This window comes from Nicotiana sylvestris, chromosome 4 (genome assembly GCF_000393655.2).
Source record: "Nicotiana sylvestris chromosome 4, ASM39365v2, whole genome shotgun sequence".
NCBI classification, from domain to species: Eukaryota; Viridiplantae; Streptophyta; class Magnoliopsida; order Solanales; family Solanaceae; genus Nicotiana; species Nicotiana sylvestris.
The window spans coordinates 56,962,492-56,979,185 of NC_091060.1; the positions used below are offsets into that span (position 1 = coordinate 56,962,492).

The following is a 16,694-nucleotide window of genomic DNA, read 5'->3' on the forward strand; positions in this document are numbered from 1 at the left end:
TCCTCCGCTCTTCCCACTGATCCCACTCAATCCCCATGATAAGGGTCTGACATGCAAAAAAAAAAAGAGAAGAGGTCAGTGGAAGAAAGTTACACATATGAAATGAACTTAACCTAACATGGGAAAAGAAAACTTACTCGCAAGGCCATCCAAGATATACCCAACGACAGAGCCGCATCTTTCAGCGTCTGCAACGTCCTATTCTTAGAATTCGCGCAGAGGGGAGCGAAGGCCGGCACCACCCGTTTTGAGTTGGCTAGAAGGTCGTAATCTACGGCAATGACTATATGCCAATTAGGACCCTCCGTCCTTATCTCCACGCGAGTAGCCTTCTCCACGAAGGTCTGTACCTCCTCAGGGTCGATGTCTGAGCCAGAGTCATCGTCCCCCGCATGGACAGCTCTCCCTCTCCCAGCTGCCGATGATGAGCCACCTTTAACAGCCCGCGTAAGCTCCCCGCTACTATGAACCCCCTAAACCTCAGAGGGCCTCTTCTCCATGGAGGCACCCGCTGCAGAAACAGCCTCAACGTCTGGTGTAAGCACTGATTTTGCTTCCAAAGCAATGAATCTTTCTAGCTCAACATCAGCGACAATGGCCTTCACGGTCTCTACCCTTCGTCTTTTCCTCGGCAATGCCTCATCACCGTAAGATGACTCGTCCACAAGGTGAAAGATAGGCTAAGAAGAGATCTCATCCGGCACAACAACCGTTTGAGGGGCAGAGTCCCTCATTGGCGGAACTTGAGTTTGACCTCGAGCAGACTCAGCTAGAGCAAATTGCATCCCGATCGAGGCCACCACCTGACAAAATGCAAGCACAAGAGCCTTCGCCTTTTTGGAAGTTTGCCAACCTAGCACCAAATGAAGGTCGTATCAAAAGGCGATAGTGAGCGGCAATAAGTTGGAAGGTAGAAATAACACTTACTGGACGAAATCTTGGACCCAAAGAGCTTGTGAAAGGACGCCCAATCACGAATTCCCACGGTGTGGGGTAACACGCAAGCCACCCAATCTTCAATATCGAAGACGAGAGAAGGTACACGCTTCTCAGTTGAAAACAAGGAAGCCTTGAGTGGGTCGAAAATGAAAGAAGATGAGGAAGAAAAGAGAAAAATAATAAACATATGGAAAGATACTTACGATTATAGTTCCATTGCTCGGGGAACCCGGTCAGATTCGCCACCAGATGCTCGATCTTGATGAAAAGTATTTATACCAGAACCGCCGGTTCATCTTATCATCCATCCCGGCCACCAACCATTTGGTCTCACGATGTCGCAGATGTATCAATGTACTCTATAAAAACTGGGCAAGAATAGATGCAGCAGATGGTGGATATTGACCTCACAGCCGGCGAACTCTGCATACTTCACCAGCATCATAAAAACTTTGTATACATAAGAGGAGAGTTGAGCCGGCAGACATTGTAAAAGCGGCATAACTCCTCCGCTAATGGAGGGAGAGGAAGAGAATAACCAACTAGGAATGGATAAATATAGAAAACGCAATATCCGGGCCGATGAACCTATACTATATCGCCTCTTGCCAGAACAATTTCGACGTGAGAAGGAATACGATATTTGGACTGAAGGTCGGCTATTTGACGCAACCCCATCTCAAAAAGCTCCTAAGCAGGAGCGGGAGCAGGTTCCTTTGGGAAGTCATTTCCGACCAAAAGATTATTAGGAACCACTTCCTCCACAGTGGGAAAGCTTTCTTCCTCCTCAACCATAGATTCCTCACCGCAGGGAGGAATGGCCACCGATAAAGGAGTGGCATCGGAGACTCTGTCGTGAATATGAGGGGAATCTGACATATTCCAGCAGTAAAGTGTGCACAGCAAAGTCGGAGAAAGAAAATATCAACCGAGAAAGAAACCAGGGACTGAAATTGAAGAAGCTGTAAGAAATCGAAAGTGGAGATCAAAGAAGAAGGTCAAAGAAAAACAATATGCATACAAAATGGAAAATGCTGAAAGTTTCAAAAGTGAAGCCCCTCTCCTCTATTTATAAGGTTGGGTGACACCAAAATCGAGGCGAAGAGTCGTCAATGGCACCAAAATCGAAGCGACAGAAGCATATACACTGTATTGGGAAGACGTGTAATGATGACGTGCCTGGCCATGACGTCATCATACGTCAGCCACACCGACCGCAGCCCTGCTGACAACGCCGCCAGTTCGACCTTGGTTGATTCGATTCAATCATCACGACCAAATTTCCTCTGAACGGTTGCAAACAAAATCCGCTCATCGAGGACGTCCAAGATCACGACCTCAACAAGCGGAGGGACTAACTGTATTGGTCAAAATTTAGACTGGACTTAATAACTTCCAATGGACGTGGTCGAGGATTAAGCCAACCACGACGCAATGGCGAGGAGTCATCCTAAGAAGGATTAGTGCCGAGGTCGAGTAAAGAATGTACGAAAGCAATGGTGGAATAAGTTTAGAATAGAAAAAGGGATATTCTATTGAATATTCCTTTAATTGTACTTTTTTTAGGGTTTCTTAGGAATATCCCCTATAAATAGGAAGAGATAAAGAATAAAAAGGGATCTTGACTTTTGGATAAGAACACATTGTAAAAGTTGACTACAGAAAATATACAAAGCTTGTCTTGTCCATTGATTCCATTATTCAACATACATCTTTTACTCACAAGATCCAAGGATCTCTTATCCACCTTCATTTTATATTGTCCCCGCGTTATTGTCAGGAAGGAGAATCATACAAGTCATCTAACATTTGGGTGATAACTTCGTTCTTATTACATTTATTGTCATTGCCTACATTCATTGCAAGCTTTCTTTATTGCATTCATTGACAATCATTGAGCACTCTTAATCGGCATTCAATATTATCGGACATGATACTACATCGTTAATGCATTAAGTCTTCAGATCTAGTAGTTATTATATTTAACTAGAATTCACCCCCTATTTTCTTATTAATTCGTTTTAGGAAAATGTTTAATACTTTTTTGGTAAAACAAGTTAAGCATTGACCTTTTATTCCAGACCTATTGCGGTATTATTAGTAAGTTGAATTTGCAACACCAGAACTCTTCCAACGAAGAAACAAAGAAATAGTACCCTTTCAATTCTAATCATATTGCATTCTATATTTAAAAATGTCTTAAATGATTGATCAAATTAATTATAAAAGCATTTTCACATATGGTTTTAGTATCCTAACTCAAATTACTGTTAAATTATTCTTTTTTCCCCAGGAATTACTATTAAATTAATAACTCGGTCTAAAATAAAACAAACATTTAAAAAATAACACAGGTGCATTTGGTTGAAAGAAAAGGAAAAAAAAAAAAAAACTACTGTTTTTGTGCTTCTATTTTCAGCTACCTCGGAGTAAGCCTGGACAAAAACAGAGTTAGTACTGTTACAGTAGTAGCAGCAGCGACTAAATGGAGCAGAATAAAGCTTCCGCCTCTATTCCTCCAACCAAACGCGTCCGCTGCATCGTCAAGCTCGGTGAGTTATTCTTTTTTCTTACTGCTCAATCTTGGTATTCATAAATTTTTATTTTATTTTTATCTTTTAGTTTCTTTCAGTTCCTTTTTCATTGTTTCTCTACATTTGATCTGATATTTGTGGATTTGATTGAAAAATCTGAAATTTGGAATACCCAGTTTGCTTTTTCCGACCAGTACTAGGGAGAGTGATCTGGGATCTTGAGCAATTTTTTTATTACTTTTTCATTTACTTATTGGAATGGCTGAGGTATTGAAATGGGTCTAAGAAGTTTTCATCTGGGACAATTTTGTGATAATTTTTACCTATAAATAAGAAGGGAAAAAATAACTCATCCTACCATGAAGAGGCTCTTATTTTGTGAGGTCCAGCTCCAGCCCCATCTACCAAAGTGTGAAACCATGAAAAAGAGGAAAGAAAGTTTGTTGTTCCTATTTGAACTTAATAGGCGGCCAACCAATATAATTATGTGTTTAGGGCTGTCTAAGGGGAGGGTTCTGGGTACTTAAGGGATCTGGGTAAGGGGGCGGTACCGGTAGGGAGGGGTTCCTTAAGGGGACTGGGGCTAAGGGGAATTAAGGGTATAGGGTAAGGGAATTTTTTGGGGTATCGTACTAGTACCACTTGAGGGGGTCGGTAAGGGTACTTAGGGGTATTTTAAATTAAAATTTTAAAAAATTGCTATATTTAAATACACACAAACTATACGGGCCTTGAAAAATTCTAGGCTATGAAGTGTCTTTAATTTTATTTAATGCAATGTTAATATTATATTTCTAATACATGTTATAAGTATTTATTTGTATTCCAATACTTATAATAATTTACTTATATATTTCCTTACTTCATCAAAAAAAAATTATTTATATATTTATTTTGAGGTATTTATATAATATTTCAATAACTTTTAGTGGTTCTTTGCTTGAAATTGATAGTAGTAGTTCTTCTGCTTCCTCGCCATCTCTGGTAGATAGTATTTCATTTATAGGCATCGTCGTCTTCTTGAATTATTTTTGGAAGGACAATGTTTCTTTTTTCCGCTTTAATCTAATATTTCACTAAGTTTTCATTTCCTTCATCATCGCAAACATTATTTCTAACCGTTGTTCTAGGAAGCCTTGAAAAGCAGAATTATATGTTTCTTGTATGTAACAAATAAACTGGACTGGTTAGTATTTGTTTCAAAACAGGGACCCCTTCCCTAGCATTACCCTTAGTAAATCTATTAAACACCTTTTTTACCAGTTTAGGAGCCATTTTTAATAATAAATAATTAAAATAACAACAAATAGCAATACATGTATAACAAAAATAAATATGAAACTTAATAAAAGTTGGAACGAGTGAACCAAACGACAATATATAATTGATGTCGATGGAAGAAAATTGCTCTGACTAGTGGTATAGTGCCAACAAAAAAAATGCGTTGTCGTATAATTGATGTTGATGCTTGAAAAATTATAGCAAAATAATTGAGTGCTAGAATGTTAATTGCAATTAGAGAGAGAGAGAGAATTAGAGAGATAAGAGAGTTTGATTTGACAAATGAAAGAATAAAATGAGGTATTTATAGTTTTAAAATAGGGCAAAAGTGTAATTTAACAAACTTAGAGGTTAAAAATATAAATTAAGGGGTAGAGAGGGTGTTAGGGGGTAGGGAGGCAAAAATAGCCGTTTTTCGTTGTTGCCAATAACCGTTGGCTAACGGTCAAAAAATAGTTAAATTAAAAAATAAAATAAAATGGTTAAGGGTATCGGTCCGGCACCAGACCGTTGCCGGTACGGTATCTTTAGGGTACCAACCGGACCGGTTCTAAGAGTACTTTTTTCAGTCCCCTACCCCTTCTTCTTAGCCCCGATCCCTTACTCCCCCCCCCCCAAAAAAAAAACCCAACTGGGGTGGTACCGGTTCCGAGTAATCTGAGACAAACCTAGTGTTCACCACTGTCAAACTTGACTTTTGGCATAAAGGATGATGTCATCAATGACATCACAAGGCAATTCTACTACTATATATAAGCCAAAGCTCTCTTAGTTGTATGACACAAAACACAGAGAGCAAGAGAAGAATTTACGAAGTGTGAGAAATAAAATACTTTGAGAGGAAAAATAGAGAGTGTGAGCAATATTAGTCAAGTGGAAAAGTTCTTGCTATAGTGAAATCAGTGGCTCCTCTTGGGTCATGGTTTTCTTCTTTTTAAGAAAGATTTTCCATGTTAACATACAAGTGTCCTTGTTTTTATATTATTATTGTTGATTACCGTATTTTGGTTCTCTGTGTTTATTGCAATTATATACCGTGGATATTTTTTGTTGGTTATTTTTCCCAGCAATTGGTATCAGAGCATGTGTGTTTGCTCATGCATAAAATTATTGTTCATGGTCGGTTGTAATGTACTTTATGAAAAAAAATATATCATGAGTAAAATACGAGGTAACAAAATTCAACAGTGATAGTGATAATGGTTTCTCTGTATAACAATGAAGGATGAAAGATCTACTCATCTAACAAGCAAGGCACTAGATGGTAATGAGTCGAAACTCAAACCCTTGAAACCGAAGGATTAGGCAAACATGAATGGAAATACGGTTTGTGCAATTTGATTACACTTGCCTAATGAAGTACTCAATAATATAGGTGATGAAGGGTAGTACCTGTGACATTTGAGAAAAACCTAAAAAGTTTGTACATGTCCAAATCCTTGACAAACAAGTTGTTTTTAAGAAAAACTGTATTCCATTCATATGACTGAAGGTACGAATTTCTTGTCATATTTAAATTGTTTAATGGATTAATCACGTAGCTAGCCAATCCCGGAGAAAAATGTAGTGAAGTAGATAAGGGTATCCTGTTCCTAAACTCATTGTCATCTTCCTGTGATAATTTGGAAACAACCATCTTGCACTGTAGAGAACTAATGTGCATCTGATGCCACAAATCTGCAATCCCTTCTCCCTCATATGGCACAATTATTGGTGCCACAAATCTACTGGTATATCATCTAAAATCGCATCACATATTGAGTGGCTGCCTTGTAGAATATGTAGCGAGCAACTCCTTTAGCAATCACCAATGATCCTTTGATGAGCCTCCACTTCCTATTGGCGAAATGATTCGCGTACCCGCCTCAATTTGGAGCGACCCTAAAATCAAATTCATTCGCAGATTTCCTATGTGTTGCACAACTTTAGAACTAATGTGTCTCCAACATTTGTCTTGATACAAATGCCACTAATCCCACAATCTTTGAGTGATTGGTATTTCCCATCTTGAACGTCCTAAAGTTTTCTCTGTTATACCTATAGAAGAACTATTTCGGACTGGCATGGTAAGATACTGCTGTGTCAATCACCCATTCTGACTCCTGGCTTGCCTAGTATATGCATCCTTCCTCCTCGTGAATGAAGAGAGCCACCGAATCATCATTGTGCACAACGACAATTATGTTGTCATCATTCTTATGGCCACTGCTTTTTGATCTTTCTTTGGATTTGGGCAATTTCTTTTGAAGTGATCGGGTTGGCCGCAATTGTAACAATTTCTACCTTTTGACCGATCCCAGGACTTTCCATGACCTTTGAATTTATCACGGCTACTCGAAGCTTTATAATGACTCCTGCCTCTGATTTCCATGATAAGAGCCCTGCCCCGGATTTTCAAGCTTGTTCCTTATCTTCTCATTGAGTAGGATGACTGATATGACCTCCTTTAACTCAATGGCATCTCTACAATGCAGGATGATTATTCATAGGAAGATGGCAACGAGTTTAGTAGCAAGATAACCTTATCTACTTCACTAATTTGTTCTCCGAGGTTGGCTAGCTGCATGATTGATCCATTTAACATATTTAAATGTGATAAGAAATTTGTACTTTGTTTGCCAAGGATTTGGACATGTACATGCTTTTAGTCTTTTCTAAATACCACAGTCACTATCTTAATCACCGACATTATTGAGTACTTCATCGGACAAGTACAATCGGATTGCACTAGTTGCCTTTCTCATTCATGTCTGCCTCGTCCTCATGTTTCATGGGTTCGGGCTTCGTCCCATTGCTATCTAGTGCCTTGCTTGATGGATAAGTAGACCTTTCATCCTTCTATGTCATATAGAAAGACCGTCATCACTGTTGAATCTTGTTACCTCGTACTTTACTGACATTTTCTCTTAGAGTTACAACCGACCATGAAAAATATTTCTATTTATGAGCAGAACATGTGCTGTGATACCAATTATTGAAAAAAATAACCAACAAAAAATATTCACGGTTATAATTGCAAAGAACCAAAATACAGTAATTAACGATAATAAAATGAGAAACAAAGACACAAGGATTTTAACGTGAAAAATCCTTCTAAATAATTAAAAATTACGACCCGAGAGGAGCAACTGATTTCGCTATAGCAAGTACTTTTACACTTTGTAGTTCTGCGGAAAATACTCAAAAGAAAGAACCATTTTTTAATTTTTCTATGATCCTTGTATCTTCTTCAGGGAAAGAGTTCCTTTACTTATCAACCCTCGGATATGATGATACCTCAGCTTAGATGTGCTTTCATCTTGCACGAAACACTGTTATTTTCTTTTTTGATAATTTTTACCTACAAACAAGAGGGGAAAAACTAACTCCACATATGTGCAAAACATAGCATTACAAGCCTGGATAAAGGAGAGTTATAATAGGTTGAGGGACAACATAAAAATAGCCAAACAAGAATGTATATTCTTTCACTGATACGGAAGATTCCTTGTATATGAGCCCATAGTTTGGGATTGAGACATAATGATTGATTTTACCTGTAGAAAAAATAAAAATAGAAATGTGTTGGTCACTTAACAATTAGAATGGACCAGTTGATGCCCTCTTCGGAGTTTGTATTTAACTATTTTAGGTTACTCTTAACAATGTATAAATAGCATTTGAAGTGACATCAGGTTGGTTTACTTTAAACAAGGGGATTAGAATCCTTTTCTACTTATTAGTATGTCTTCTTTCTGAGGATTCATTATTTGTTTACTGTTTAGTTCAGGAGGTGCAGCGATCACATGTAAAAATAAATTGGAGACTATAGATGAGGAGAATCTTAAGGAAGTTTCATCCCAGCTTCGTCAAGCATTGATTCCGAATTCTGATTCTGCAAAAGTTCTTGGAATGGATTGGAGCAAAAGGCCTGGACAGTCTGAACCTCCAAGTTTCGTCGATGAGTTCAGTGATCAACCAGTTGTGGATTCAGAAAGTTTTATTGTTGTTCATGGAGCAGGTTGATATTGTCGAGTGTGCTTAGTCATTAGCAAGATTTCTAAGGTTCATTAGCCAACAAAACTATGTAAATTATGAAATGAATAAAATATAAATCTACCAGATTTACTGCTCTAGAAGGACAATTTAATTCTTAGTTTCGTGTAAACTCGTGACCCTTTTACGTTGTCATCATTGCCTTCAGGTTCCTTTGGACACTTTCAAGCTAGCAAGTCAGGTGTTCATAAGGGTGGACTAAGCCAACCTCTTGTCAAGGCTGGTTTTGTTGCTACAAGAATTTCAGTAAGATCCAGCCCTCACCTTTCCGTTTTCAAGCAATATCTTTGTTCCGCGTGGCATACATTTTTCAACTCTATTATATAGCTGATATTTGGTCTTTATTCCTTTTCTACATTCTGCTTTTAACTTAGGACTAGCGGCGCCGTTGCTGAGACCAGTGAAATATTTGCTTCCCTCTGTTTCTTTTGCATTTCTACATTCCATGGTTTTTTCATTTGGGTCACAAACATAACAGAAAATACTTCATGCATGCATCTTAGTTCTCCTCTTCTTTTGGGCATATTTCCAGGATCTTATGCGGGCTTAACTTCCATGCTTGAGTTCTTATCTGCTTAACCTTATGCACTACCTGAGAGATGTCTATTTAGGTGTGACGGGTTTGGTGTGTCCTGCACAAATTAAGTGATTGTGACTTAATTACTTGTTAGACTCCTTTGTCTCTATGTAATGATCCCCTTTTTATGCTTTTGCTTTGACTCCCTGGTAATATGCAATAGAATACTCATTTTTCTTTATGCCAGGTCACATCCCTCAATCTTGAAATCGTGAGAGCCCTAGCAAGAGGTACTCATAACAATTTCTTTTCTATACCACTAGTCTCTAAGCCTGTCTTGAAATAGATGAGATTAAATGTAACTGGTAGCGTGACATGTAACATTTTCACATCTGCACTTCATTTACCTCCAGTGGGTCTCACTTTGGGCAGGGTTGGGATTTGAAATGAATTTTGATGTTTAAGTGCTGAAATCTCTCTCTTAGCCCAACTTCTTTACTGCACGATAAGAAATAGGATTTGAAAAGACACTGTGAAGGCCATAAGTAATTGTCATATCAGACTGGAGGGGCTATGATGCTCTGTGGAAGATGTTACAAGGGCACATCACTCTTTTTTAAAGCTAACATCCTAATTAATCTAGTCATGCTGTTGATCTACATAGTACCAGATAACTGTCCATCCAGTCAACCGTCAAACAATCAACGCTCTTCATGTACAAGGCTTGTTAATGATTCATCATAAATGCATATTTTTAACTTGAAGAGCTTACTTGAATTCACTCTTCACAGATTACTTAGTCATGCGCTACGTTACGATTTTATGTCTTTGTCTCTTACCAGTACATCCCTAACAAATGCTTTTTGTTGTTGCAGAGGGTATTCCTTCCATCGGAATGTCTCCATTCTCATGTGGTTGGTCAACATGTCAAAGAAATGTTAGAAGGCGAAATGAATATCATTTTATTAAATGGATATATTGCTATATTTTAAGCTCTTTTGAAAAAACAAATTGTTCCTTGCCATGAAATTGTTTGAAATTTGACAACTTGTGCTTTTGCAGATGACAGAGGCTGACATTTCAATGGTCATTAAAGCTATTGATGCTGGTTTTATACCTGTGAGTTTAAACTTGTTGGGTCTTAGCCTGACCACTCATTATTTTTCACACATATAACTATCTCCTTAGGACGGTGTCTATTTCAGATAACCAGTTCGGGTTTATGCCGGGGCGATCTACCACAGAAGCTATCCACCTTATTAGGAGGATGATGGAACAATACGGGGATAAGAAGAAGGATCTCCACATGGTGTTTATCGATCTAGAGAAAGCGTACGACAGGGTTCCTAGGGAGGTCCTATGGAGATGCCTAGAGGTTAAAGGGGTCCCGATTGACTATACTAGGGTGATTAAAGACATGTATGATAGAGCTAAGACTCGGGTTAAGACAGTAGGAGGCGACTCCGACCATTTTCCGGTTGTTACGGGGTTGCACCAAGGGTCTGCGTTCAGCCCTTTCCTATTTGCCCTGGTGATGGATGCCATAACACATCATATTCAAGGGAGGTGCCATGGTGCATGCTATTTGCTGATGACATAGTCCTAATTGACGAGACACGACGCGGCGTCAACGAGAGGCTAGAGGTTTGGAGACATGCCCTTGAGTCTAAAGGTTTCAGGCTGAGCAGGACGAAGATGGAATACCTCGAGTGCAAATTTGGGGCCGAGCCGACGGAAGCAGGAGTGGAAGTGAGGCTCGACTCTCAAGTCATCCCTAAGAGGGGTAGTTTCAAGTACCTTGGGTCAGTTATTCAGGGGACCAGGGAGATCGACGAGGATGTCATACATCGTATAGGGGTGGGGTGGATGAAGTGGAGGTTAGCAACGGGAGTCTTGTGTGACAAGAAAGTGTCACCGTTACTAAAAGGTAAGTTTTATAGAGCAGTGGTTAGGCCTGCTATGTTGTATGGGACCGAGTGTTGGCCGGTTAAAAATTCACACATCCAGAAGATGAAAGTAGCAGAGATGAGGATGCTGAGGTGGATGTACGGGCATACAAGGATGGACAAGATTAGGAATGAAGATATTCGAGAGAAGGTGGGCGTGGCCCCCATGGAGGACAAGATGCGGGAAGCAAGACTCAGATGGTTCGGGCACATTCAGAGGAGGAGCACTGATGCACCAGTGAGGAGGTGTGAGCGACTGGCTGTGGTGGGCACGAGGAGAGGTAGAGGGAGACCTAAGAAGTATTGGGGGAGGTGATCAGGCAGGACATGGCACGACTTAGGATTTCTGAGGACATGGCCCTTGACAGGGAATTGTGGAGGTCGAGCATTAAGGTTGTAGGTTAGGGGGAAGTTTGTGAATATTACTACAGCGCACTAGAGGGAGACTAGCCATTTAGGAGTTAAACTTAGGATGCTACTGATCAGCTACTGATGCAGGGCTGTATCTGTTGGATATTAGTATACCTTACATCCTTTTCGTATTTCCTATATTTCTTATATTGTTGTTATTTTGTTATTTTATGTTATGTATTTTATGTTATTTACTATGGGTCTATTGATAGTACTAATATATTGTCTCTTGTTGCTCTCTTGAGCCGAGGGTCTCCTGGAAACAACCTCTCTGCCCCTCGGGGTAGGGGTAAGGTCTGCGTACATATTACCCTCCCCAGACCCCACTTGTGGGATTATACTGGGATATTGTTGTTGTTGTTGTATAACTATCTCCTTAGGCTCTGTGATTATTTTTCAGTTTTTTTTTTATGTGAAAGAGAGACTTCCTGACCATATTCTTGCCTTTCCCCTGATATCTTCCATATCATTTTCTTCGGCAATCATATCATTCAGAATGTGCATTGTGTACGTAGCTTTCTCATGATGTTTAGGCTTTTCATCTCGAGAGGTGCTTAACTGTCAGCTCTTTTTGATGTGTATTCATAAACTTGATGTTCCACATGAATGTCTATAAGAATGTTATAGATAGTGCAAAATCTCATGATCATATGGGTTTGATATATACACCAAAAGCTCAAAAAAACCTGTAGAAGAACATGGAGAAAAGGAAAATGTTCTACTACCAAAGCTCCTTCTAGCTTTTTACTTTTAGGATGATTCTGTGCGTGAATGTTGTTGGTAATGATGAATCGCACTGTCTTACTCAATTTGACATGTTGATCAAGAATTTTGAATCCATTCTTCTTGGAAGAGGGCGCCGCTGTTGAACAACAACAGTCGAGGTTCCGGAGGCGTTGTCGCAGGTGCCAGCACCAGCTAAAGGCCCGAAGCTTGTAAAACAACAGATTATATGCATAAGGAACGGAACTCTGGTGATCCATGGGATCCTTAGAATCTTTTACTTCGGGATCGGCTATTTTCGGGTTGAAGAGAGAAAAGCAGATACATTCCATGGCGATAGACGAGCTGATAAACATGCATGAAATGCTAAGTAATAAGTGAAAAAACGAGTACTGGGTTAAGGAATTAGTGAATTACACACGAGGATTCAAAACTGAAGTTACCAAAATTCACGTGGCCGTCTTACCTAAAAGGGACTCTGACCTTCCTATTCAGTGGATTGTTCTGTGCTTAAAATTTTGTGACTCATAAGCCCATATATCTAAACCAAAGGCTTGCCATGTTAAAATTATAAATAATCTGCACATCCAATCCAAATCCTTAATATAATGGGTGGAGCAGCCGGACAATGATAAAGCTCATCTGCAACTCTTAACATGGTGCGGCATGTTGTGTATCTGTAACATTATTTCGCATATGTAATCTCAACAACTTGAGTTTTAATGTGGCTCGTAGGTTGAAAAGTGAGTTTAGAGCAAAGAGATTAGGATCAACAAGTTGAAGAAGGTATCTGGAGGATTGAAGCATCGAAACTGGGTTAAACGAGTAGAGAAAAGAACCTACAATAGAGCTAGTGGCTAGTTGAGTTGAGTAGACTGAGCCAAGTGCAAAGCGACTAATTGGGTAGAGACAATGTACAATTGGACTAGAAGTAGAGAGAAAACGGTTGATTGAACAGATTTACATAGAGAACATTTTTACTTAAGATTAGCTCTGTTACCTTGTAAAAGAACCGGAGTATTGAAGCCAAAACCTTATGATATGTGTGAAGCAGCCTAGGTCATAATGTAACTTTTTGGAAACTTTAGACTGATGCATGACATTGTATCTAACAAACTATGACAAAACCCGCAGAAAAAGAAAATTGACAGAAGTGGTGTTGGGGCTAAAATCTTTTGGATGAGGGCATTCCCATCATGCAAAACGTTATGCTTCATTCTTGAGGGGTGGAAGTTAATAGTATCGATGTAACACTATGTGCCCGCTATTACTTCTGCTTCTAGCTCCTTTCACGTGCTGGAGTAAGTATCTTCCTTGTATTTGAGCATGACTTGAGCTTAAGTGTTAACTATCTGCTATACCACTATTATAGACAGAAAGGATCACATTTAATTATGATGTAGGAGCAGATTTCTGTTGAGAGTTAAAGATCTGAAGGCATATAAAGTGTTTTTTTTCTTTTAGCACAACATTTGATTCATGACATTAAACATTACCAAGAAATTTTAAGAGATATGGAGAACTTGTTCCTCACTCATAGTAATTCATGTTTCTTATTTGAAAAATACCACAGATGATTGTCTCTCTTGCAATCGCATATACGCATGAAACCTGCTCAGTGCTGATACTTAGCCGTATGGGTTATTTCATGAGTTAAAAGCCAATAAATGTATTAACACATAGTATAAACTGTCTGTGCGTAATTTTAAGCTATCTTTATATTGAACTATACTTCACAATCAGATATTCAGTTCTAGAGTACAATTAACTATGGATTAACTAATGTTAATGATAGTTCATCACTAAATTATATATGAAAGGAGCTAGCAGTTAAAGTTTATTTATGTAGTCCGAAAGCTTTTCAAAATATTATTTTACTTGAGCTAGTGTCATGTTCATTATAAACAATGTTAATCTGTGTGAAATAACCAATTTATGTTAGCAAAAAGAAAAAGATGGTTTTCTACAAATGTACCTTAGCTTAGCTTTCGCTCTGCCTTGAGTGAGGACTTTTGATTCTTTTCTTCATTGCAAGGAACTTCGATTATATTGCCCTTCATAAAGCTTTTCTTCATTATTCTTTCATAGGATATCAGATTAGTGAATTAAAGTATCACTTCCTAATTTGGTCACTTTGTTATTGTAATTGCTTCACTTTTCTAATTTGTGAGCATAACTATTGGAATGTTGTAACACAAGTTCATTCGAATTCCAGGTTTTGCATGGAGATGCTATCCTGGATACGTTACAGGTCTGTTTTTCAAGTATAATTGAACGTTAACTTGGTGATCATTTACTTAATCCTTTCACTTGTTCAGGAGTGCACTATTCTGAGTGGAGACGTGATAATACGTCATTTAGCAGCTGAACTAAAGCCAGAGTTTGTTGTTTTTCTTGTATCCGACGCATTGTTATGTAGAGAGTGCATTCTGATACTGTTCATGCTGGAGATTTGCAAATAAGAATAGTTACTCCATAAGACTTTCTAGATTCTTCATTTTTACACGAATGTGCTAATTATGCTTGAGACATAAATGTCACATTGAGAAAATAGTCTTAAAGTGGGTCCGAATGCTCTTTCTAGCATAATATCTCTGTAAAACTATGAGAAGACATCATCCCTGTGTTATATGTGAAGGTCCATTTACAATCTTTTCGGAAACATTGCCTTCAAACCTGCAATCTGTTTTCAGATTTAAAAGGCATTGTAGATTCTATTTCTAGATCCATCTCAGGATAACAGATTTGCGTCTAGGTGCTTTCAGTCTTGCACAAAATGAATACAGAACCACTAACTTGGCCTGACAGACATAAGCTGTTACTTTTCATCTCATCTCTGTGGTTCTGTCTTTGATCAACATGAGATCATGTTCTGTAAATGCTATCCTATACATCTTGAGTGAAGACGGATGTACTTGGCGTATATGATCGTCCACCAGTAGAACCTGGCGCTATACTTATCCAAGAAATTGGTAAATGCCCATTAGCGCTAGAGTTGGGTTCATTGTTTTGAATATATTACTTTCCGTAGAGCATCTACAGTAAGCTGTATCATATTGAGATGAGAAATGTTTACTTGTGACAGCTGTACGTGAAGATGGAAGCTGGTCGGTAGTGAAACCTAGATTAGAGGACACAAGCAAGCCAGGTCAGTGTAGAGCGATCGTATTGTCTCATCAATTTTGCTTACTCTGGGAACTGAATATGCATTTGAACACCAATGTAGCTTATTCTCAATCTGCAAATTCCTCAATATTGATAGTCATAAAACAAGCCCACAATTATGTATGAGAAAGCCAGACCCAAAAGGAGAAGATTATACTGTTGGGGCTGCGAATCTGATTGCCTTGTGTGCGTAATGAGTATAAGTACATCTGTTCTTACCGTAAATTGTGACTGAAGAAGACAGTGTCATTCTGGATTAGCTGCTTATGTCTTAATCAAGGCACTAAACAACTTAACTTGCATTCAACTATCTTTCAGAGACAATTTGTTTATTCATCATTCCTCAATCTTTCATCAACAGTTGAATTCAGTGTAGCTGCCCATGATACAACTGGTGGGATGGTGACAAAGATAACAGAAGCCGCTATGATTGCAAAGCTTGGAATCGATGTCTACATAACAAAGGTAATATGTAATCCCGGAAAGCCACTGAGGGTGAAAAAATACAGCCTATGCCAACTAGTTTGAGATTAAGGACTGATATATTATTTCTTTCTTGTGTGTTGAGAAAGAAGTGAGGATTCATATAGTTGATCCCAACTTGTTTGGGACTAAGGCGTAGTTGTTGTTGTTGTTGTTTTCTTGTGTGCTGAGACTTAGGTTGGTGCAGGCAGGAACGGACCACTCAGTGAAAGCCCTTAGTGGAATCTTGAAAGGCAGCATACCTGATGACTGGCTTGGAACAGCCATCAGGTATATGAGTTAAATCATCGATTACTGCAGTGAAACCTGGCCAGTGTATTCGTGCAGCGAGGATGATGATTAATACAGTAAGAAATGTACCATTTGGACCCCTGAACGAGAGGGTGCAAATCATTTTAAGACCTTTTTGTTTCTGGGTGAATTACGAACAGCAAATTTTCAGTTTATAACTTCTCAAATTTTCCTTATTACAGATCATAGCAGTATAATTTCATATTTTGGTCTGTTGGTCCCATCACAATTTTAGGTGATAAGAGAAGAAAATTTGCTTATATTCTAGCCGTAGCTTGCGTACCAATAGTCAATAATACGATGCCAAAACTCGACTTCACTATAAGAAGAATTCAAGTGCGCTAATTTAAGACGCCATATCTCAACTAC

The 16,694-nt window shown here is 38.7% G+C and overlaps 1 protein-coding gene across 3 annotated transcripts; it reads left to right on the top strand.

The window, feature by feature from the left end:
* The first annotated feature begins 3,319 nt into the window (after positions 1-3,319).
* On the top strand, positions 3,320-16,506 carry LOC104225818 (isopentenyl phosphate kinase). 3 transcript variants are annotated; one of them, XM_009777681.2, is made up of 12 exons: positions 3,321-3,491; positions 8,524-8,754; positions 8,938-9,035; positions 9,554-9,596; positions 10,182-10,243; positions 10,369-10,425; positions 14,602-14,637; positions 14,705-14,782; positions 15,292-15,358; positions 15,472-15,534; positions 15,913-16,016; positions 16,222-16,506. In XM_009777681.2, exons 1-12 carry the CDS (start codon positions 3,425-3,427, stop codon positions 16,315-16,317), a joined length of 1,002 nt encoding a protein of 333 aa, XP_009775983.1. In that variant the 5' UTR covers positions 3,321-3,424; the 3' UTR covers positions 16,318-16,506. The 3 variants fall into 3 exon arrangements, with proteins under 3 accessions (XP_009775984.1, XP_009775983.1, XP_009775986.1); XM_009777684.2 differs by having other exon boundaries at positions 3,366-3,491; positions 8,519-8,754; XM_009777682.2 differs by lacking the exon at positions 9,554-9,596 and having other exon boundaries at positions 3,320-3,491; positions 10,182-10,220.
* The last annotated feature ends 188 nt before the right edge of the window (positions 16,507-16,694 follow it).

Excerpts from the sequence above, each read along its gene's own strand:
- LOC104225818 (XM_009777681.2), top strand. The coding sequence starts at position 3,425 with ATGGAGCAGAATAAAGCTTCCGCCTCTATTCCTCCAACCAAACGCGTC. Across the intron at positions 8,755-8,937 it reads TATTGTTGTTCATGGAGCAG|GTTCCTTTGGACACTTTCAA; the intron begins GTTGATATTGTC and ends CATTGCCTTCAG. Across the intron at positions 14,783-15,291 it reads CAGAGTTTGTTGTTTTTCTT|ACGGATGTACTTGGCGTATA; the intron begins GTATCCGACGCA and ends TCTTGAGTGAAG.